The sequence below is a fragment of the Pantherophis guttatus genome, chromosome 2 (assembly GCF_059756535.1).
Source record: "Pantherophis guttatus breed Tessera chromosome 2, ASM5975653v1, whole genome shotgun sequence".
Taxonomy (NCBI): domain Eukaryota; kingdom Metazoa; phylum Chordata; class Lepidosauria; order Squamata; family Colubridae; genus Pantherophis; species Pantherophis guttatus.
The window spans coordinates 271,359,284-271,383,442 of record NC_142064.1 but is presented as its reverse complement, the minus strand read 5'-3'; the positions used below and the strand labels follow the sequence as shown (position 1 = coordinate 271,383,442).

The 24,159-nt window shown below is 41.8% G+C and overlaps 1 protein-coding gene across 1 annotated transcript; it reads left to right on the top strand.

The window, feature by feature from the left end:
- The first annotated feature begins 2,404 nt into the window (after positions 1 to 2,404).
- Positions 2,405 to 18,997, top strand: LOC148115895 (vomeronasal type-2 receptor 26-like). The gene is made up of 7 exons (XM_087885274.1): positions 2,405 to 2,550; positions 3,196 to 3,856; positions 6,819 to 7,163; positions 8,029 to 8,838; positions 15,603 to 15,830; positions 16,714 to 16,840; positions 18,077 to 18,997. The coding sequence occupies exons 1-7, from the start codon at positions 2,405 to 2,407 to the stop codon at positions 18,985 to 18,987; spliced, it is 3,228 nt and encodes a 1,075-aa protein (XP_087741400.1). The 3' UTR covers positions 18,988 to 18,997.
- Positions 18,998 to 24,159: the final 5,162 nt, after the last annotated feature.

The following is a 24,159-nucleotide window of genomic DNA, read 5'->3' as shown; positions in this document are numbered from 1 at the left end:
GATGACTACTCCTAGGTCCTTAACAGAGTGAAGTTAATTAGTTAGTTAGATTGACAGTCACATCTGTATACAAACAGCATGAAGTGGAACACATTCAGCAGATGAAACTAAAGCAAGCTTTAATGCTCAGCACTCTTGTCCAACTGATCTCTACATGGACAACTTGCTTTCATCTTTCAAGGTGATTAGCTTGGGAGGTCATGGTTATGGTCTCAGCATGGCCATAAAGGAAAGGACAGGAGGCTCTAATTCAGTGGTTCTCAATCTTCCTAATGCCGCGACCCTTTAATACAGTTCCTCAGGTTGTGGTGACCCCCAACCATAAAATTATTCCTAAAACCATTGAAAATATGTGTTTTCCGATGGTCTTAGGTGACCCCTGTGAAAGGGTCGTTTGACCCCCAAAGGAGTCGCGAGCCACAGGTTGAGAACCACTGTTCTAATTGGTCAGTCCCTGTTAGGTGTTTTGTGCCAGCCATGGCAGTTTCTTAAAAGGCCACCAGATGGGAGCAAAGAGGGACTTTTGATCCCACTGGTGGGTCAAGGGTCTCCAGCTCCTGCAGCCTCATTGGTATGGGAGGAGCCATGGGCCCCTATAAGAACCCAGGCACAGGGACTGTTTTCCCTTCTCTTGTTCTAACTTCCTATAGGAATGATCCATGGGCTCAATCCAGGCATGGATGCTTCCATGCCACGGAACCCATTTTACTCTACTCTACTTTACTTCTAAATAAAAACTTAATTTGATTGCATCCTTGCATGCTGCCTTTTCTTGAAAGCACCCTCAATGAACCATCGATCTTTGTGAGATCCCTCACAAAGTGGGAGCAGAGGATGGTTTGAGGCAATGCTTCCAAGCCAGCAGAAGCAAGATGTCTGGAGGTTCCAGCAAGAACCCTTAAGAGATGGATGGCAGGAGATCCCCAATTGTGACCAGAAGTCTTCAATCAAGGATGGCAACCCTGCATCCAGTCCCTGATGCGAGCTTCAATCCAGAGGAGGGTACAGATGATCTCTATGCCCCCAGAGGACCCAGCGGAACACAAGGGACCCCTTCGCATACTTCCCTGCAGCTGCAAGCCACAGAGAAAGGCATGGAAGGCCAGCAGTCCACCCAGGACTGCCAGGACACCGGGGAGGCGGCCTGGGACCAGACCACCCCCAGTGTAGACCAGCTCACTGGCGAAGAATGCAGAGAGCTGCTACAAATGCTCCTAGCAGCCTGAGGGACGCCAGGAGCCCAGCCATGTGGGACACCAGTGCAGGGTGCCTCTGGACACTGGGTAAGTCTTTCCCCAGCATCCAGGAGGCCCCCCAACATGGTGCCGGCCACTCTGGGGGCCCCTGGGGCCCCAGAGCTTTTGGCGGGAAAATTCCCGCCAAATCGCAACCTGCAGCTTCCAGGTCCAACCGGAAGCAACATGGCGGCCCCCAGGCTACCTATTCCAGCGAGGCTTGGTGGGCCTCAGCTAGGCCACGAGGCCCAGCAACCGATGGCAGCCAGCCAAAGCAGCATGCAAACTGCTCACCCCACCTCCACAGGCAAGCCTCGAAGTCTGCCCAGCCACACCTGCTGCAGCAGGCATTAGGGCCACAATCCAAGTCCTGGTCGCGGCCCTGGAGGCCACGATGACCGCGACCTCAAGCTCGGGGGCAGCTAGCCTCCCTCACTACCTCCTGAAGAACAACGGGGGGGCATCCAGTCCGGAGCCCCCCAGCCATGACCCACGCCTCCAGAGAGTCCCAGAAGAACCCCTGGGGTCTCCAGCCTTCCCAACACCCCCACTGTCAGGATATGGTATAAGCCTAACAAGTTGTCCAGGCAATATATGTGTTCTATCACTTTAAATGTATTCTGTAACTTTAAGATGTAATGCTGAGTAATTGTACTGATGAGTCATTGTAATTGACTGCTAACTGACTGCTGACTGCAATTATTCTAATTGTACTGTTGAGTCGTTGCACTGCTGACTTCACTTATCCTAAGTGGATAATTACTAGTGTAAACTGTATATAAGGAGAGAGCCGAGCTATAGTCATTCTTGCTTGACTTGCTGCTTGACTTGTTGGTTGGAACTGTTACTGTCATGTGTGAAGAAGTGGATGGATCTGCTACCATCGTGATTTATTACCAGCATTGAATTGCTGTTTATTACCTACTACTGTCTGTATGGTAAGAGGATAACTGTAACTCTGTAACTTCGGACTGATTTGAATAGCTAAAGACTTGGATTCACTAAAAGACTATGCAATTGTTTTTCACTACAAAGTAAAAGCTTTGTTAAACCAGTTTGTATGTATGGTATTCATTGCTCTCAGTACCGTTTCTCTGTGCACTTACTCTGCTGGTTGGTAACACAACAATATCCTTAACACCCACCAAGGCAATGGAGGACTCACCTCGATGACTTCAGGGGGCCTCCAGCTGAGCCTCCCACCTCCCAAGATGGCTGCCTCCTCCAGAGTCTTCAGGCCCAGCGGTGGGCCCCTCCAGCTGATCCTCAGCATTTTTGGGCTTTTCCGGCCCCATCCTGCAGCCTTCGCCTCCTGGTAAGTGTTCCAGTACCAGGGGTTTTCCAGAAGACTCTTCAGAGCTCCACAGGCCTGAGCCCAGGCCTGGCCCTGAAGCACAGAGAGAGAGGTCCGCTCCCCTTGGCTCCTGGGCTGGAATGAATTCTGAGCATGCTCAGTTGGCCCCATCTGAAAAGGAGAAAAATAATCAGAGAAAAATACCTACACTTGCCAGCAGAGGGGTCCCTCTCCCATTTACTTCAATGGAATCATCCCAAAGGTACCAAGGACAGCAGAATGGACAGGTATTTTTTGCTCCTGTTTATTCCTTTTCTTCAGTACTCCCGAATAGCTTTCAAAAACTACATCTGGGGAGTGAAAATTTTAACATATAGAATAAAGAGATACAGGAATGTCTCTTAAAAGAGGGGACCCTAGAAATGGTTCTAGACACCCCCCCACCTTTCCCTTGGGAGCCTCAAGAAGAGTGGTACCACAGGAAAGCCTATACCACTCTACTGAACTCACTGGATGCTAAATTGTACCCCAGCATTCCAGATGGGCTCACAGCTGGTGAGATTTGGGGGTTGTTATATAGCCTATTCAATAGTGATAACTTGGGCTCTACCACAAGACTCACAACAGAGTTCTATAACACCAAGCTGAAATTTGGGGCGTGTGCAGCCTGATTGCGGATGCTGGGGTTGCGGAATCGTACTGGGCGAAGGCGGTACACTATGCCAACTACACCCTGAACAGCACCTGGAGCAGCATTGTGAACCAGACCCCATATTTTCTGGTCCATGGTAGGAAGCCAAGTTTGGGACACTTGCGTGTGTTTGGCTCCTACGCTTGGGTGCACATCCCCAAGCAGCTGCGGAAGAAGGGGAGATCCATCTCCCAAAGACTAAGGTTCTTGGACTATGCCCCTGGCTCCAAGACCTACCGGTTCCTGGGAGAAGGGAGCAGGACTGTGACCTCCCAATCTGCCTCCTTCGAAGAGGACTCCAATTGGACCCAGATCCACTCAAATGATCTGGGCCCATACATCAACTGGCACAGCAAAGCCACACCAACCATGACACTGCCTGAGACAACCACAGACCCTGCCACTGACGAGAGCGAGGAACAGGATGAAGAGGTCAGCCTACCTGGTCCAGATGGGGAGGATGAGCCATCCAGTCCTGAGGGGGAAGACACGCCATCTTCACCTGACTCTTCACTTCCAGCGACGCTTCAGAGGCCCATGATACCCAACGCCTGGGACCGAGGGCCTCCACATCCTGGTCGTGAACAGCCAGTCGGCAAGGAACCTGCAGAAGAAAAGGGCGGCGAGTGGCAGGAGGTCAGGAAAAAAAAAAGAGCCTTGGTAGTATAGTGGTCTAAGGCACCCTGTTATTAAGCTGGTTATTAAGACCAGCTACTGCAATTACTGCAGGTTCGAATCTCGCCAAGGCTCAAGGTTGACTCAGCCTTCCATCCTTTCTAAGGTAGGTAAATTGAGGACCCAGTTGTGGGGGCAATAAGCTGACTTTGTATAAATATACAAAAGAATGAAGGCTATTGCTTAGCGCATTGTAAGCCACCCTGAGTCTCCGGAGAAGGGCGGCATATAAATCAATTTTTTTTTTAAAAAAAGGTCAAAGCGGTCCAACAAGGGGGTCCCACCAAAGAGAATTGACATTGGGCACATCACATCCATCAACAGCATTGTGGTCACCCCAAAGACTTTCTCTGACATCCAAGAGCTGCCCATTGAAGAACAGGAAAAGTGGCAGCTCGCGATGGAACAGGAAATGGAGAGCCTGAGAAAGCTCAAGGTCTTCACCCCCTTCAAGGAGAAGGTCGTTGGCAAAAATTTGTTTCTTGCTCCACGGCCAAGGCAGAATATGCCAGCCTATCAGACACTGCAAATGACTTGATTTGGTTCAATGCTCTGATAACGAGCATCTGGGCACCTCCTACTCTGCCCATCCACATTCAGGAAGATAACATGGCCGCAATTGGAATCTCTGGGGCATACGCGGTGGGGTCTAGGTCCCACCACATAGACATCCGCTACAAGAATATCAGGCAGCTTGTCAGAATGGGGCTTATACATATCAAACACTGTAATACAACCAATCAGTTAACTGACCTATTCACAAAACCTGTGCCCATTGACCGACACAACCTTCTGTGTAAGCGTTTGTGTTTGGTCCTGTAAACAACATATCTGCATGTCTATGACACCTGCTCGCCCTCTCACTCATATTCGCCGTCACCTGTCATTGGCTGGCAAGAAGGGGAATTGTTAGGTGTTTTGTGCCAGCCATGGCACAAAAGGTCCTTAAAAGTTCCTTAAAAGGCCACCAGATGGGAGCAAAGAGGGACTTTTGATCCCACTGGTGGGTCAAGGGGCTCCAGCTCCCGCAGCCTCATTGGTAAGGGAGGAGCCATGGGCCCCTATAAGAACCCCTGCACAGGGACTGTTTTCCCAGCTCTTGTTCTAACTTCCTACAGGAATGATCCATGGGCTCAATCCAGGCATGGATGTTTCCATGCCAGGGAACCCATTTTACTCTACTCTACTTTACTTCTAAATAAAGACTTAATTTGATTGCATCCTTCCGTGCTGCCTTTTCTTGAAAGCACCCTCAATAAACCATCGATCTTTGTGAGATCCCTCACAGTCCCAATTCAGAGAAAAGGCTGATTTCTTTTCTGAGTCTTTCCTAGAAGATAGCTCTCTATCAGAGTCTCCTTTGGATGAGATGGGTGGCACATAAATCTATTATTATTATTATTATTATTATTATTATTATTATTATTATTATTATTATTATTATTATTATTATTATTATTATTATTATTATTATTATTATTATTATTATTATTATTATTATCTGGTGTTGCTACAGTAGCCAGGAAACTATAATGCTATTACAGAGTAGTAGTTTGGCATGCCTTGTAAATCTAATAAATTGAATGAATAAATTTTCCAGAAAGATAGAACCCACAATTCCAAAGACATCAGCAGTCAGCTCCTGGGTGCCTCCAGTCTTTCTCCCAAATTCTCTGCTATTGTTTTCTTCAATGATCCATGGATTTCTCCAAATTCGCCACAGCTAGTGGTTGATTCCCTGATGTGGACATGGGCATCTTCAGATGCTCCTTCTTGACTCACCTCTGGTTCCACTGATACCAAAGTGCTTTGAGCAGGCCCTCTGTTTTCTCTATCCACTCTCTCAAGCAAACAGGGATCGAGACCATTTACTCAAGAGAAAATGGGAAACCTGGTACTTCTGTTCAATTCTTAAATGCTTTCTTTTCTGCCCCAACTTCATTCACACATTCAGCCTAATACACACCCATACATGCACACTTTAAAAATATAACACATGCATAATGGCCCTTTGATGGAATCTCAAATCCTGGTTCCTACATGGTGAGGTCCATGCAGATTTCTGAGCTACATTTTCAGACATGGTTTGCCAAAATCTTTTCCTGGGATGTTTTTTGACTTCTCAAACTGAGGTTGAGCGAATAGTGCAACTGACAACAGTGCCCAGATTGTCTGGAGTTTGTCTGTTTTGACTTTCAAATAATCTGAGTAGAGAAGAGGAACTTTGGGGACAAAAACCTGTGCAGTCACAATAGCACATATGAAATGCATTAACAGAAGAACAGAGTTGGATGGGAAGAACTTGGAGGTCTTCTAGTCTAATCCCCATGCACAAGCAGGAGACCCTATACCCGTGATGGTGAACCTATGGCACGCGTGCCACAGGTGGTACACAGAGCCGTATCTGTGGGCATGTGACCATTGCCCTAGCTCAGCTCCAGCACGCATGCACGTGCCAGCCAGCTGATTTTCAGGCCTTCTGGGCCCACTGGAAATTGGGAAACGGGCTGTTTCTGGCCTCGGGAGGGCCTCCAAGAGGTAGGGGAGGCTGTTTTTACCCTCCCCAGGCTCCTAGAAAGCCTCTGGAGCCTGGGGAGAGCAAAAAACAGGCCTTGAGGGCCCACCATGCCATCATGTGCCAAAAGCAGGGGGAGCATTGGGAGGGTCGTACACACATGCATAGAGAGCAGGGTGAATTGAATTATGGGTGTGGGCACGCACACATGCGCCCCTGCGGTTCTCCTCCCGTTTTTGGCACCCGACAGCAAAAAGGTTAGCCATCACTGCCCTATAGCATTCCAGACAAATGGCTGTCCAATCACTTCTTAAAAACCTCCAGTGATGGAGCATCCACAACTTCGGGAAGGAAGCCCTTCCACCAGTTAATTGCTTTCACTGTCAGGAAATTTCTCCTTAGTTCTAGGTTGGTGATTTCACTGAATGTAACATCATGGCAAAATCCATGTATCTTTTCAGGAAAATAGGTGTGATGTACTGGAAAATTCTGTCCTTCCTTTTTGCCATTCAGGAAATCAACAAAGATCCTCTTCTCTTGCCCAACCTCACCCTGGGTTATAACCTCCATGACAACTTTCGAGACAGAATAATGACTTTGGATGGTCTGTTGGATTTGCTTTTGACTGGAGAGGCCAATGTTCCCAACTACAGCTGCGGAAGGAAGAGAAACATGCTGGTTCTACTGGAAGAGACCAACTCTGATATATCCATCCTTATGGCTGCCATGTTGGGCATCTACAAAATCCCACAGGTATAGAGCCAGTGAATGGCTGCAAGTTTATTCCAGAGCAGTTAAGGAGATTTTCTCCTTAGAAATGTTAATTAAGCATGGATTAAGATGAAGAATTAATCTTTATGTCATCTTTTAGTCTCCCAGAGAGACAAGAACAAATATTGATACAACCATAATTAACAGTTATAAATTGAGTACAAATATTAATTAGTAATATTTCATGTTGCTCAGATCTTGCACTATGCAGGCTCTAAGGAAGCATCAGCTTTTCAGAAAATGAGATCTGGATTTCTTCTTAACATCCATTGTTGACAGTTACGTTTTCTGCATTTCTGATCCCCTATTAAATCCACCAAGGTAGGCTGGAATCTTCCAGCCACTACCTAAACCCTGACATTATCTTTTCAGGATCTAATAGGTCTTCTTCTTCTGCCATATCCGTCATTGGACGTTGGTGATCATGTTGCCAATCCTATTTTTCTCAACAGCCACATGAAAAAGTGCTGCTGAGTTTTGTCCAAACCAGTCCGTTAGGTTTTGAAGCCACAATGTTCTTCTTCTGCCTGGACCTCGTTTGCCTTCAATCTTTCCCTGGAGGTTTAAGTGAAGGATGCCATATTTTCCTGGGTGTCGCATTATGTGTCCAAAATATTCTAACTTTCGCTGTTTAATGGCTTTGATGATTTTCTTTGGCTTTCCCAGGCGGCTTATCACCTCCTTATTTGTGATTTTTGTTAACCCAGTTTATACGTAACAGCCGTCTGTAAATCTACATTTCAAATGCTTCTCGTTTCTTCAACTGTCAGAGACGAACTCTCTACTCCATAGAGCAGGATAGTAAAAACCCCAAATAAAACATAAATCTCCTTTTCCCCCCCTCCAGATCAGCTACACGTTTATTTCACCGATCCTGAGTGATAAAACTCAGTTACCTTTTTTCTACCGGACCGTCCCCAAAGAAGGTGCTCAAAACCTGGGGATTGTTAAACTGCTGCTGTATTTTCGATGGACATTCATTGGTGTCTTTGCTGCAGACACTGATAACGGAGAACATTTCATTAGGACCTTCGTTCCTTTGCTGGCTCAGAATGGCATCTGTGTTGTTTTTTCACAAATCGTATTATTAAAAGATGAGAACTTCCAGCATCTGATTTCTGTTTTCAACCTGTGGGCCCAGATCAATGTATTTGTTTATTACTCAGAGTTTACATTCATCGAGGGAGTCATTATCCTAGAACACATGTTAAATTCCTTGCAAAAGCCTATTGAAGGGAAAGTTTGGATCACAACCGCTTTGTGGGATCTCACCATTGAATTATCTTATAATACTGTCTCTTTCAGATACACCCATATCATTTTTTCTTTTCTTATTCAGACCAGCCAAATGACCAAATTTGACAATTTCAAGGATTTCTATCTTTTTATCGAAGCATTTATGACTAAGAAATTTCACTGTTCATATGGGAAGCCTGCCTTGTCTGTGAAAGGCTGGACAAGGTGTACAGAGAAAGAGAACTTGGAGACTCTACCTCAGCAGGAGATTGAAAAGACCTTCTCTCTAGATAGCTCCTTAACTTACAATGCCATCCAGATTGTGGCACATGCCTTAAATGTGGTCAATTCACCCCGATCCCAGAGGACAAGGATGGAGAGAAAAAACAAGGTGGAAGTTGAAAACATTCAACCATGGCAGGTATTTCCTTATCAGTTCCGTGTATGTTGCTAAGGGTGACATCGAGATGGTGAACATCGTGAAACACTCTTTGAGAAATGTCATATACATTGAGAAAAAAATATCTTTTATGAATCATTTTCTTTCATAAGATCCCTTGTCCTCCTCTTTCTTTCTTTTTTTCTTTCTTTTTTTTTTTTTGGTTTTAAAAAACAAACTTCATTAGATTTAAAAAATATAAAATTATATAAAACATTCACAACCTTAAAATACAATCAACAGTATCAACAAACAACAAGTATATATAATGTAAATAAGTACAAATATACACAGTGACTTATTTCCTTTTTTCCCTTGATGACGGTGTATAATTATTACTTTTAATTTCTTACTAAATTTTGACTTTACCTTCTTTTCCATTAGTTTATCCACTCATACCAACTGTTCCATACCTTAAAATACTGTGAGTCTTCCTTATCTTTCAATTTCAACGTTAGTCTATCCATTTCTGCACATGTATAAATTTTTTGAATTATTTGCTGCTCTGTTGGCAATTGATCTGTTTTCCAGACTTGTGCTAGGGCTAACCTAGCTGCCGTAATTATATGTAATATTAGGTACTTTTTTCCTTTTCTAATGTTTTGTTTAAGCATTCCTAACAAAAAGATTTCTGGTTCTAACTCAATATCCTCCGCAATTATTTCTGATATCCAAATTTTTATTTTTATCCAATATTTCTTAATTTTTGGGCAAAGCCACCAGACATGATAGAAGGTTCCCTGTGCTTGCTTACATTTCCAACACGTTGGATTAAGATTTGCATACATCTTCGCCAATCTTGCAGGGGCTAGATACCATCTGTACCACATCTTGTAGTGGTTCTCCTTATATGCTACCGATTTTGTTATTTTATAGTTGGTTTCCCATACCCTTTCCCATTCTTCCAATTGTATGTTTTTACCAATATTCCTTGCCCAGGCTATCATTTGTCCTTTGACTAGATTTTCTGCTAGGTCGAATTCTAATAAGTATTTGTAAATCTTTGAAATCAAATTTCCATCTTTAGCTCCTAATAATTTGTCTAGTCGGTTGGGATTTATTTCAATTCGTCCTTCCTCACTATCTTTATTATATCTAGTTTGTATTTGTAGGTAGGGCCACCAATCTATTTCTATACCTTATTCCCTGAGCTCCTGCCATGTTTTTAATTTTCCAGGGGATCCAATAATTCTTTATATCTTATTAATTTATGGGGGGCTAATGTGTTGGGGTGCATTGCCGCCTCCAATGCAGATATCCAGCCGGAACCTTCATGTAGTGTTTATTTTTAATTTCAAACCAAGTACCAATCAGTGAATTTCTTATTATGTGATTTTTAAAACATTTATATGTTTTGTTCCTGGCATTCCACAAGAAGGAATGCCACCCCTTTAATAAATCATGGCCTCCCAATTTTAATAGTCTATAATTATCCAAATTGACCCACTCCTTAATCCATGTTAGACTCGCTGCCTTATAGTATTTTTCCCACGCTGGTAGGCCAAAACCCCCTCTAGTTCTATCATCCTGTAATATATTTAAATTTATTCTTGGTTTTTTTTCCCTCCCATACAAATTTTGATGTTATTTTATTCAGATTTGTAAAGAAGTTTTGTCTAATTTAACCGGGATAGTTTGAAATAAGTAAAGGAGCCTCGGGAGTATATTCATCTGGTTGGCCCCCACGGAAAGGGCTCTTAACTTGGGTGTCCTCCTGGATTCACGGCTGTCTTTAGAAGAGCACTTGACAGCCGTGACCGGGAGGATTTTTCATCAGGTCCGCCTGATCCGCCAGTTGCGTCCCTTTCTGGATCCGCACTCGTTATGCACGGTCACTCATGCCCTCGTTACCTCCCGTCTGGACTATTGTAACGCTCTCTACATGGGGCTCCCCTTGAGGAGCACTCGGAGGCTCCAACTGGCGCAGAGTGCGGCCGCGCGGATGGTGATGGGAGCGACGTGGCGCTCCCATGTAACGCCTCTCCTGCGCGAGCTGCACTGGCTCCAGGTGGTCTTCCGAGTGCGCTTCAAGGTTTTGGTTATCACCTTCAGAGCGCTCCATGGCTTAGGACCTGGCTATTTGCAGGACCGCCTGCTACCACCAATAGCCTCCCACCGGCCAGTACGCTCCCATAGAGAGGGGCTCCTCCAGGTGCCGTCGGCCAAACAATGTCGACTGGCGGCCCCCAGGGGGAGAGCCTTCTCTGTGGGGGCACCTACTATCTGGAACAAGCTCACCCCCTAGATACGGAGGATTCCGGATCTGCATACCTTCCATCGCGCGCTCAAGACGTTCCTATTCCATCAAGCTGGCCTGACCTAAACTTTTCCTCTTTTTAAATGGGAATTTTAAATTTGGTTTTAAATTATTGGGGTTTTAAAATGGTTCAGCCAAATTTATGTAATTTGTTTTATCTCCATTTTAAATTTTGTATTTATATGCTTTATTTTATGGCGGTTCACCGCCCTGAGTCCTTCGGGAGTAGGGCGGTATACAAATTTAATAAAATGAAAATGAAATGAAATGAAAAATCGCCCCAATTCTTCCTAGCAATGATAGTTTTAGTTTCCCCCATCTTTCTAAGTCATTTTTAATTTGTTGTATTAACTCTCCTTAATTATTATCTTTTATAGCCACATTCCTAGTTGTCAAATTAATACCTAGATATTTGTATCCTCTTAACTGCTTTTAATCCTGATTGTTTTTCTAACTCTTCTATTTGTTTTGCTGTAAAATTTTTAGTTAATATTTTGGTCTTATCTTTATTGACTTTTAAGCCTGCCACTTTACCAAATTTCTCTATTTCTTCTATTAATTTTAATTCTGTTTCTAGTGGATCTTCTATGAAGAATACAAGGTCATCAGCGAACGCTTGGACCTTGTACTCTTCTCCTTTAACCTTGAGTCCTTTTATATTTTTATTGAGTCTAATTCTTCTAAGTAAATTTTCTAGAGTTAGAATAAAAAGTAGTGGTGAAAGTGGGCACCCTTGTCGTACTCCTCTACTTATTTCAAAAAAATTTGTTAGTTCCCCATTGACTAAAATCCTTGCTCTCTGTTTTGTATATATGGAAACTATCATCTTTTCGAATTTCTCCCCAAATTTCATATTCTTTATTTGTTGTGTCATGAATCTCCAGTTGACCCGATCAAATGCCTTTTGTGCATCCAGAAAAATCAGGGCTACCTGTTTTTCTGGATGCACCTTATATTATTCTATTACATTGATCACAGTTCTTATGTTGTTTTTAATTTGTCTTGCCGGCAGGAATCCATTCTGGTCCGAATGTATTCTAAGGTTTAGTATTATCTTTAATCTGTTTGCCATCAAGTTCATAAAAATCTTATAATTGGAATTTAGTAAAGAAATTGGCCTATAATTTTTTATCTTTGTTGTATCTGCCCCTTCCTTCAGGATTAGCGAGATATATGCCTCCCTCCAAGAGTCTGGCAGGTTTGCCTCTCTCAGTGCCTCATTGTAAACCTCCAATAATATCCAATTTAGTGATTCCCCTAATCCTTTATATAATTCTATTGGTAACCCATCTGTTCTCAGAGTTTTATTGTTTTTTTGTTTCCTAATTGTTGCCTGTAGTTCCTCTATAGTAATCTCTCTATTGAATATCTCTTCCTCTTCTTCAGGTACCACTGGCATTCCCTCCTCTTTTTAATATTGATCTATTTCCTCTGTTGGCACCTTATCCTGTGTGTATAAATCTTGAAAAAATTGGGTTACTATCTCTTTCTTCTTTTCTAGATTCTGACATAACTTACCCTCTTTATCCTGCAGTTGATGAATATATATATATATATATATATATATATATATATATATATATATATATGTATGTATGTATGTATGTATGTATGTATGTATGTATGTATGTATGTATGTATATATATATATATATATATATATATATATGTATATGTATATGTATATATATATGTATGTATTTGTTTTCGTATTTGTCGATTTTCATGGGTACAGGTATGCAAGTCTTGGCGTATTCAGGTCTTTTCATATATATATATATTTGGTTTCTGAGGTTTTCGCGGGTGTTTCTATGTATCTTTGGTTATTCGGGTATTCTCCTGCGTAAAATTGAAAGTGTCTTGGCGATGTTTCGACGAAGTCTCATTTGTCATCTTCAGGCTCTTTTATATATAAAAGAGGCGATAGACATCACGATCTCTGGAATGTTTAAAAGTTTAAAAAAATTTATTTTAAAACTTGTGCTAAGCTTTCGTCAGCCCCTACCGACTTCGTCAGCATACAAAATCCCCATTGAGGAGCTGCTTGCTTTGATGTGATGCTGATCAATTTAGTCATTGCGCGTGTAACAGGCCCACACCCTTGCCTTCTCCCTGTAATTATCTTTTTTTTCTGCCTTAGTCATTTTTTATTTAAAATAAAAAAATTTAAACTTTTAAACGTTCCGGAGATCGTGATGTCTATCGCCTCTTCTATAACTATACCTGGAACTCTCATCTTTAGGACAATTCTTTATATATATATATAAAGTGTTTTTTTATAGAGACACCTGGTCTACCCCAACATGGGGGAGGGGGCATTCTGCTCCCTTTTGCCTTTCAGCCCTCAATCAGTTGCATTCACGACAAACCATTTTATACCAAATTTATATTTTGCTGATAAAGAAATGAAGGGAGACTAGTATAGATCTATTTCAAGATTTTTAGCTTTCATCAGCTAGCCATACCATTACGAACTTGGATTCCTGCATGTTAGGCAGTTGAATTAAACTTCTGAGCCACAACTTCTATATATTAATTATAACAAATTTATATTTTTGCTGATAAAGAAATAAAGGGAGACTAGCTGATGAGAACTAAATAGCTTGAAATAGATCTATACTAGTCTATCTTTTAAAAATATAAATTTGGTATAAAATGGTTTGTCGTGAACGCGGCTGCTTGAGGGCTTCTGGATTGGAGCTGAAAGGCGAAAGGATATACTGGTTGTATCAGTACCTTTTTAAATATATATAATGTTATACATCCTAACTACGACCATTTTTCTCTTAATCATACAGTATAGTCCGTAGAAAAAAAAGCAACTTGATATTATATAATATACTTATATCTATTGTTTCCATAGTTATAACATAATTCTCTATACATTTAGCACTCTTATATATTTTAATTTGCAGTTATGTACAGTCAAATTATAATATTGCTTGCAATACATATTCTTCTATATAGTTTTATACCTGTATTTGTTTCTCGCTTACTGACCCTCTTTCATCATTAATTTTCTAAGCTTTGCATCTATTATCTAGCCAATAGGCCCCATATTAAGTAATACGCTGTTTCTCCTTTGTCTTTAATTTCCATCGTTAACCTGTCCATGTTGGCACATTCTAATATTTTCTTTATTACCATTTCTTCTGTTGGTATACCTCCATTTTTCCAATTTTGTCCATACGTAATTCCGTTGCCGCTCTTATTACATGTAACATTACATATTGAATTACTCTTTCTTTTTACCTTTGGCCTCCAGCATTGCTGAATGGCAAATTATACCTTGGCTATGTTGTCACACACCACGACAATTATTTTATTCCATGAATTTTATTTCATGTGCTTTGAGCTTTTCTTTCTTCAGATTCAAGAATTTGATGCTTGTAGAAAGGGATTTTGGATTATCTCCCAATTTAATATAATGTAACACAACATTGTATTTAATATTAAAATTATCAGTGTATATTCTTGTAAAATCACCTGAAGAGTGATCAATATTCAAGCTTTCCCTCAGAATCAGTGTTCAAGCTTTCTTCAGATAACGAGGAGATGGAAGAGTCAATTATAAATATTGATATTTGCTTCCCAATTTCCGAAAGCCAATTCATAACACAGGAAGTTTATAAGAAGAGATTAGACCATTTGTCTGAAGTAGTGTAGGGTTTCCTGCCTAAGCAGGGGGTTGGACTAGAAGACCTCCAAGGTCCCTTCCAACTTTGTTAAATTATTATTATAATTATTAAATTATTATATTTCTAGGACTGAGTTGTACAAACTGATGCTGTGTCTTCTACAATAAGGAGACATTTTCTGACAGTGTGAACAATCAACAAATGGAACAACTTGCCTTCAGAAGTTGTGGGAACTTCATCATTGGAAGCCTTCAAGAAGAGATTGGACTGCCATTTGTCAAAAATGGTGTAGGGTCTCCTGCTTGGGCAGGGGGTTGGACTACATGACCTACAAGGTCCCTTCCAACTCTGTTAATCTATCTCTCTTGTGGAATCAAAACACAGGACCCAAAAGAAATAATCAAGGCTCACTGCGGTGTTTCTTATTCAATGTGCACAGGAGAAACTCTCCAAATAATGTTAAGATAAATCTCTGTAGACAAAACGATGTATCTATAGCTATGCAGGACATCTCAGGGAGGAGGGGGACACTCATGGATAAGCAACAGATAATGTAAGCAAATATATTTGTAGGTAATGGATTTCCCTTCTCCTGCCCTTCTGCCATCTGCTTATCTTCAAGAGAACTAACGGGAGAAATAAAACAAGAAAACAAGAAAATGTGGGCTAGTTGGGAATCCCAGATGTTGGAAAGAAAACATCCGCCATTGGTACCTGAAGGACAAATCTATGCAGATTGTCCTGAGAAGAAAACAGGCTGCAGCTCAATAAGCCAAATTCTTATATCTCTGTACATCAGCTTGTTTAGATGATTCCATTTGTGTAAAAATCTCTTTCCTTATATTCTGTAGCTTCACCATTTCCTGAAGAATCCTGAGATCTACAACAACACCATAGAAGGAATGTATTTGGATAGAAATGGAGATTTGATGGCTGACTTTGACATTGTGAACTGGGTGTTGTTTCCTAATAAGTCGACCACCAGAGTGAAATTTGGGAGTCTAGACAGAGAAGGAACCATTGGAGTCAAATTCAGCATCAACAAGGAAGCCATCACGAGCCCTCAGTGGCTCAATCAGGTAGAGGAAGAGGTGTCCCATCTCTTTAGTTTTGTCCGTCATCTCAATCAGTATTCCCCTCCATCCCAAACAATATGTAAATCTGACTGCCTTCAAATTCATGCTTCAGAATTATATTCTTTCATTTATAACCAGCAAAGGAAAAGATGCTTCACGACTTATACAATAGAAGACTTTGATCTGTGGAAAAAAAATGTGGGGATGGAGGGAAATGGAAGCAGGATTTAAGAGGAGGGGAGAATTAAAATCAATTGAGTTACACATGTTCATTTGGACATGTATACATTCAAGAATTTGACCTTATTTGGTAGAATATTGAAGAATTTCAGAATTCTAATTTCTCCTCCATATGATCTGTTTTTCCTTAAGTTTCTCTGGCAGCCTTCCAGAGACAGTCCTCCAAAATGAAAGCATATCTGACTATCATGCTTCCAATTTCCACAGTAACTTTCTAGAAAATTCTCTGGAGTGGCCACCACCACATTGCCCAGAGGAGAAACAGAATGGTCCACTTCTAGTCCATTTTGCACATACCTCTTTTGTTGGTCCCTGTAAGGTCCTGCCTCTCCAGTCCTCTCAAGAAAGCAGTACTCATGAAACAAAAGCCATTTCAAAAGGAAACTTTTATTGGAAGATTGTCATAGCAAGAGATCTAGGCAGGAATTAAGTTTCCTGCTCAAAACAGTAAAGTGCAGACAGAGCCCCTCCCAAAGCCCAATACATCACCAAGGTGATAAATGCCGGTCTCCAAGGCAACGCTGCTGCTCTTCTCTGGAGACGAGATAAGCTATGGGACCTGACAATCCCATTCCAACACTATAATTCATTTCATAACTAATCAGTTTTGCAGATGCTTCTGAATGCAAATTTTATTCGCTTTCAGCCCTTGCCTCACTCCCAGTGTGTGGAGCCTTGTCAACCTGGCTATTTCAAGGTGGTCCAGGAAGGAAAACCAATCTGTTGCTACAACTGCGTCCCTTGTGCAGAAGGGAGCATTTCCACCCAAGAAGGTGGGTGAATGGGAATCAAAACAGCCCTTGGGATAGGAGGCAAAGGTTCCTGCAGATCTTTTCTAAGAAGATATTTCTAATATCTTCTCAGTATTGGGGGGGGGAGGGATTATTAATTTAACTATCAGAATTAATTTCACCAAGGATACAACAATAATATAAGCTGGGAGAATTCATTGGAAGGAGAGGTTAAGTGTAGAAGAAGTCAAGCAGCTATCAAGAAGCATATGTGACTTTGTGAAGGATCAGTTGAAGTGACATGAAGCAGCCCGTTGTTTCACCATGACAAACAGAATGATGTTGCTTCTACAATATGAAGCTCTCCATTGAGATAAATTAATCTCCAATGTCAGGGTTCCAAGTAACACCCCCAATGAAAGAAAACTCCAAGGCTTGACTTTCCCCAAAGTTACATGTTATTGAAGATGTCATATTGGCACATCTGGGAAAACCCAAATCTGAAAGCTTCCAGGTTTTCCTCACCCAAAGGAAAGTTCAAGTCCCTGCCCAACACCCACAAGTCGGTCAAACGGCCCAATCCAAACACCATGCTGACTGGAAATGCCTCCTGGGTCTAAACCTCCAGGTGCAGGGCAAGATGTCCTTGACTTTCTGAGAAAGGAATGTTATTATGACTACCGGTATATATCACCCATGCTCCATACAATCCCCCCATCACAGTTTCCCACAGTAGTAAATGTGGCAAGCCTGAAGATGCAATGAAAAAGATGGCTTCCAGGCCTGACAGCCAGCTCATACACTACCTAATCAATAATCTTGCCATCTCCTCCATTCCAGGGTGGACTCGGGATAGACACATTTCTGCCTAAGCAACTTCCTCCAAAGTATCCAAGGAGTAGGCAAGCATGATCTGTGTTCCCTGTGGAGCAGCTATTTGGGGGAATACATTGCTAACGGAGAGGAACCTCTCCTCATTATGGTGATTAGATAGAAATGTCAAACCAGACAACTTTATCTGCCCCTTTTTAATCAATAACCATTTGGATTTGGTGGGACAAAATGAAAGCAAAAATAGTTGAACAATATTATCATTAAATTTCAATGTTATCTTCCAATTAATGGGTAAAGGGACAAATCAAACTCCATTTTGGAAACCAGAATATTCCAACCTTTTCAAATTGGCTAGTCCTAGTCCATTAGAAACCTTCCTACATGATGTAGATCAGGGGTGTCAAACTCAAGGCCCATGGTAAATATTACATTTGTCCTCTATAGATGCAGACCACTGCACCAGATGTCCAGACAATCAGTATCAGAACAAGCATCGAGATCAATGTATCCTCAAAACTGTCACTTTTTTGTCCCATCAAGAGTATTTGGGAATTATTCTTACTTTCTTTACCGTATTCCTGATCTTAACCACAGTTTTAGTCTTGGGAATCTTCATTAAATTCCAAGAAACTCCAATTGTCAAAGCCAACAACCGGGACCTCTCCTATATCCTCCTGGTCTCCCTTCTTCTTTGCTTCTTGACTTCCTTTCTCTTCATTGGACGGCCAAGGAGAACCACCTGCCTTCTCCGACAAACAATTTTCAGCATCATCTTCTCCATTGCCGTGTCTTCCGTCTTGGCCAAAACAATCATGGTGGTGCTGGCCTTCCTGGCCACAAAGCCAGGAAACAGAGTGAGAGGGTGGCTGGGCAAGAGTCTGACCAACACCATCATCATTTCTTCTTCCAGTGTCCAGGTTGTCGTTTGTTTCACCTGGTTAGGAGTCTTTCCTTCATTCCCTGATTCTGACATGTATTCCCAGCCTAGAGAGATTGTTCTGCAGTGCAATGAAGGCTCTGTCACTATGTTTTATGTTGCCCTTGGTTACATGGGTTTTCAGGCTGCCATTTGCTTCATAGTGGCCTTCCTGGCCAGGAATCTACCTGGGTCCTTCAACGAAGCCAAGCTGATCACCTTCAGCATGCTGGTCTTTTGCAGTGTCTGGATCTCCTTTGTGCCTACCTATCTCAGCACCAAAGGGAAATTCACGGTTGCTGTGCAGGTCTTCTCCATCTTGGCTTCCAGTGCTGGGCTGCTGGGTTGCATCTTCATCCCTAAGTGTTACATCATTTTGCTGAGGCCAGATCTGAATACAAAGGAACAACTGATGTTCAAAAGTGAAGTAAAAAAGTGATGCTGATGGATGTTCTGGGGATATAATTCCCACCCAATCAGGGGTGGATTCTAAAATTTTTTACTACCGGTTTTGTGGGCATGGCTTATTTTGTGGGCGTGGCTTGATTGTCATGTGACAGTTATTTAGGATTTAGCAGAGGTACAGGCTTTTAACTGCTTGCAGAGCTGTACCGATCTAACCATTTATTTTTGCAGGCATTGATCTACTCATATATTTTTGCAGGCACCGGTCTACTCATTTGTTTTTTTTTAACACTGATCAGCTGTAGGGCAGCCCTTTGAAGCCCCGCGGCAAGAGTTTAAACAGTTTTTTTCCCTCTAGCCATTAGCTGGGACCCAGGAGGCAGCAATAGATTGAGGGTAGGGCCAAATAAAAGGTAAGAATAACGCGGGGGGTGGGGGGGCGGAGTGGGTGGGGGTGGCAGAACCGGTTCGGTGACATCATATTGTCACTGCTACTGGCTCGGCAGAACCGGGCAGAACCGGGAGGAACCCACCACTGCACCCAATATAATTGTCACCCATTCGGTACTTTTCAGGAGAAAACACTATCAGGCTGCTTTTTGAAGTGATCTTCTGCTTAAGCCTAATTTCCATGTTTTTATGTTTCTGTGTCTGGTAGTATTATTTAGCATTTTGGGCTTCATTATTAGCCTTTAAGTGAGGATGTTATTTGAATTTTAGTCAAGCAGTGTTGACCTCCTTTCAGATTTTAGGAAAGCATGTTTTTCTTCTGTTTTTTCATGGGGAAAAAACAGCCTTTTCAACAACTGAATCTTAGTCAGTGTATTCTGAAAGTAATTTATTTATTTATTTATCAAATAAATACACTTGAATACACTTGCAAGTTTTAAGTAAGATACTAATCCATCTTGGAAAGAGCATGATGTAACCCATAAATTTACTACATGTGGAAAGTAATCTCTAATCAATGTTTTCTATTGTTCACTTGTCAAATGTAATAAATGTCTTTCATTCTTTCACTGGTTTATTTCTGATGTATCACATGTACCAAATGTTTGTAACATTTGTTTCTGTACCCTATTAAAAGACTTGAACTTCCCCCATTCCATAAATGCTTTTCACTGTCCCTGTGATTTGCGTTTTTGGGTAGGGCTGAACCAGTGGTGGGATTCAAAATTTTTGACTACCGGTTCTGTGGGTGTGGCTTGGTGGGCGTGGCTTGGTGGGCATGGCCGTGGAAGGATACTGTAAAATCTCCATTTCCTCCTGATTAGCTGGGACTCAGGAGGCAGAGAATAGAGGGGGGCGGGGCCAGTCAGAGGTGGTATTTACTGGTTCTCCAAACTACTGAAAATTTCCCCTACTGGCTCTCCAGAACTGGTCAGAACCTGCTGAAACCCACCTCTGGGGTGAACATCTTATTATTACAAAAGGAAAAATTGTTTTTAATCTCTCAGATTCAGAGAAATAAGGCCAAACAATTGGGGAAAATAAAGCTGCAACATAAATGATCATCACCTTTTTTTTTTTTATCCAAGGGACATTCATTCACTAATAAAATATTTATAATTATTACGATCTACCAAACAGGTAGAAGAAAGTATTTTTTTTCCTATAATCTATTCTGTCTAACGATCAAAACTGTAGATCAGAAGTTCATTTCTTTTTACTTCTGGGCTCATTGGTGCTCCCTATGTGGGCTTCTTTTCTTGCAGATGGTTCATGTCCCAAACTAGGTAAAATAGATTAGAATTCTTTATTGGCCAAGTGTGATTGGACACTCAAGGAATTTGTCTTTGGTGCATATGCATTCAGTGTACATAAGGAGAATAAAATACATTCATCAAGAATAAAAAGATACAACACTTAGTGATAGTCAAGGTTATTATTAAGCTATCAAATTGTACTAGGAAACAAATAAAAACAATATAAATTGAAAGATACAAGCAACATGGTTATAGTAATAAGTGGGAAGAGATAAATACTAGTAAGGAAGAGAAGAATAATAGTAATACATTATTTGACAGTGTTGTGGGAATTAGTTGTTAAGCAGAGTGATGGCATTCGGGGGGAGGGAAACATCATCAGGGCTGATAACTATCATGAGTGACTAACAATGATGATGTTATTAGTTTGGGTCATGAAACATCTGCAAGAAAGCAAGAAATCTCAGAGGGAACCAACGATCCCTCATTTCAATCCTGAACAACAAATATTCTTTATTGACATTTTTTTTATGAAGAAATGTATAAGAGGCTTCTAGTTATCAATTAATGTAGATCATTTCCTTTCTCTAATCAAAGAAGTTAATTTATCCGTTTTAGCTATTCTACCAAATTCACCAGCCATTCCTCCATAGTGGGTTGAGTGGGGGGGAGCCTTATCAGCAGAGACTTGAGACTAATAGACCCCACAATGGAACTAAGAGGCCAGAAATGTGTGGGAGATGGTAGTATGATGTTCCTGCTTGCAAAGAGAAAGGTGACAGGAGAGATTATGTAAGCAAAGCAATGAATTGACCAGGAAACCCTGATTGGCCGGATAGGAAATATTTGATTGAAAGGGGAAAGGATGGCTAAACACTGAAGATACCTACACATTTTTTTTTCCAAAATGAAATTGGAAAAGAGAATCTATTGCACAAGAAAGGAAATTTTTGGAAACATTCCAAATCTCTGGATTCAGAGCTGGTATGGAAGGCCCAATAAAACACACTGAGGATGGAGATAATAATAAAATATTTACTTCTGACCAAAAAAAGATGTTCAGGAATATTTTACGCCTCAAGCACAACAGCTCTCAAACCAACAAGTTTTACATACATTTTTGCAACAAGATACAAAGTAAAAACAAAGCTTTAAATTGTACAGCCTTCAGCCATAAAGTGATAAAGTAGGCATAATTCAGGATTCCCAGAATCCAAGATTCCCAGTCAATGATATGCTTGCCCTGCCTTTAACTCTATATCTACACTAATTTCATGTAGTTACAAAACAAAAAGGCAACTGAACATCCCATCTACATCAGCTTCAGTCAGTCAGTCTGTCAGTCAGTCAGTCAGTCAGTCAGTTAGAATGCAGTTGTCAATTGTCCCATTGGGTTAGACAGCAAAAGAAACTCCCGGGACATTTTTTTACCAAGAGTATACCATATTTTTTGTAGTATAAAATGCTCCGGAGTATAAGAGGCACCTTAGTTTTTGGGAAGGAAAATAGGGAAAAAAAATTCTGCCTCTGCCTACCAGGTATTCATCTGGCTAGCCTCCTTAGCCTGGTCAGCTTTAGCACACATTAGTTGGCTGGTTGTGAGTGCGCACTGGGGCTGATAAACAGCTTAAGAAGCACAGCTGATTGTCAGAGGGAGCTCCACTTAGTAAAGCAGATGAAGTGTGGAAGCAGTAAGACAAGGCAGTAGCTTTGGCAAAATGGATTGCCATTTTGGGCTCCGCGCCTTGCATTTTCAGCCTCCAAACACTCCATTTGAGAGTTGTTCATGGCTGCGGGGACCGTAAAAAGCACATCACCGCCCATCGCTACCCAAAAACATGAGGTGCAAAAGCCAAAAATGGGGCATGCTGAAGCCTAAAACATGATGCACAGAGGCCGAAAACACAATGTGCACAGGCAGCGATCAGCGGCGATGTTTTTTGACAATCCCTGCAGCCTTGAACGGCTCTCAAACGGAGCATTTGGAGGCTGAAAATGAGAGCCATTGTCTCTGGGAATCTCTGCAGCCAGGAAGAGGATGTGGTGAGGCTGAAGGGTGAGGGCCGGCTGGTGGGTGGGGCTACATTCGGAGTATGAGACACACCCAAGTTATCAGCCTCTTTGGGGGGGGAGTGCATCTTATACTGCGCAAAATAAGGTAACTTTACTGAAGATTCCATGTAGGTACAGGAAAAAAACCAGTTCTAATGATTTCCTGTCAAAATAGCATAGGAAAACTTTCCCTTTCCCCCTGGATCTCCCATTGTCCATTGTCCACCATGCATTTGCACTTTCTTTGTTTTGGGAACAGTCTGTCTGCCTCGGACTTCCCCAGCTGGTGACCTTGAGATATTGGATCTGTCTGAGACTTCCAGTTGACACACTTGCATTCCAAATTTCCTTCCCAAGCCTCCCTTAGATTCCAAGGCCTTTCCTTCCCCCTCCTGTTATAGTTGTCTGGTTGCAAGCAAGGCCAGATCCTGAAGATGAAACTCAAATACTTTGGCCACCTAATGAGAAGGAAGGACTCACTGGAGAAGAGCCTAATGCTGGGAACGATTGAGGGCAAAAGGAGAAATGGATGACAGAGAACGAGGTGGCTAGATGGAGTCACTGAAGCAGTAGGAGGGAGCTTAAATGGACTCCAGAGGATGGTAGAGGACAGGAAGACCTGGAGGAACATTGTCCATGGGGTCACGATGGGTCAGACACGACTTCACAACTAACAACAAAAAAGCAAGACTGTGTAGCGAGTCAAGCATGACAGCAGTATTGCAGACTAACTCATTGCTCATTCAGAAGGAGTTCGATCCTGACTGGCTCAAGGATGACTCAGCCTTGCATCCTTCTGAGGTCGGTAAAAGGATTATTGGGAGCAAGATGGTGACTCTGTAAACCATGTTTCAGAAAAAACTTTTTTTCCTGCCTCTGAAAGCCTCCAAAACAGTTTCAGGAAAAAAAGCCTCTGAAGCTCTGTTTGGGGGCTTCTTTTCTGAAGCTGTTGAGGGGCTTCTTTTCTGAAGCTTCGTTTCTGATGCTTTTTTCAGCCTCTGAAACCTCCGTTTGAGAAGATTGGTGGGTCTACATTCAGAGTATAAGAAGAACCCAGAATTTCACCCTCTTTTTTGGTGGAAAAAGGTGTGCCTTATACTCCAAAAAATACGGTACATAAATAAATAAAATAGAGGAGATCCTGACTATTGGCTTTCAGTAAGTGAGTTTTTGGAAACGAAATGATTCCCAAGATTAAGCCTCTTACCAAAAATAGAAACAAGGCAAAGGGAAACTACAATGATCCCCAAATTTTCTTCATAGCAGAGATTCAATCTTAGCTATGCTGTCATCTCAGTTGATGTTTGAAGGGTGAACCACAGGAAATTTGATGTAAAGAGCAAAATGACATTTACCATAAAGCAGATGTCAGGATTCCAACCGATGCCCTAATTAAAACCTGAGCCTCCAGCCAAGCTTCAAAAGAAATCCAATTATTTATTAGGAGC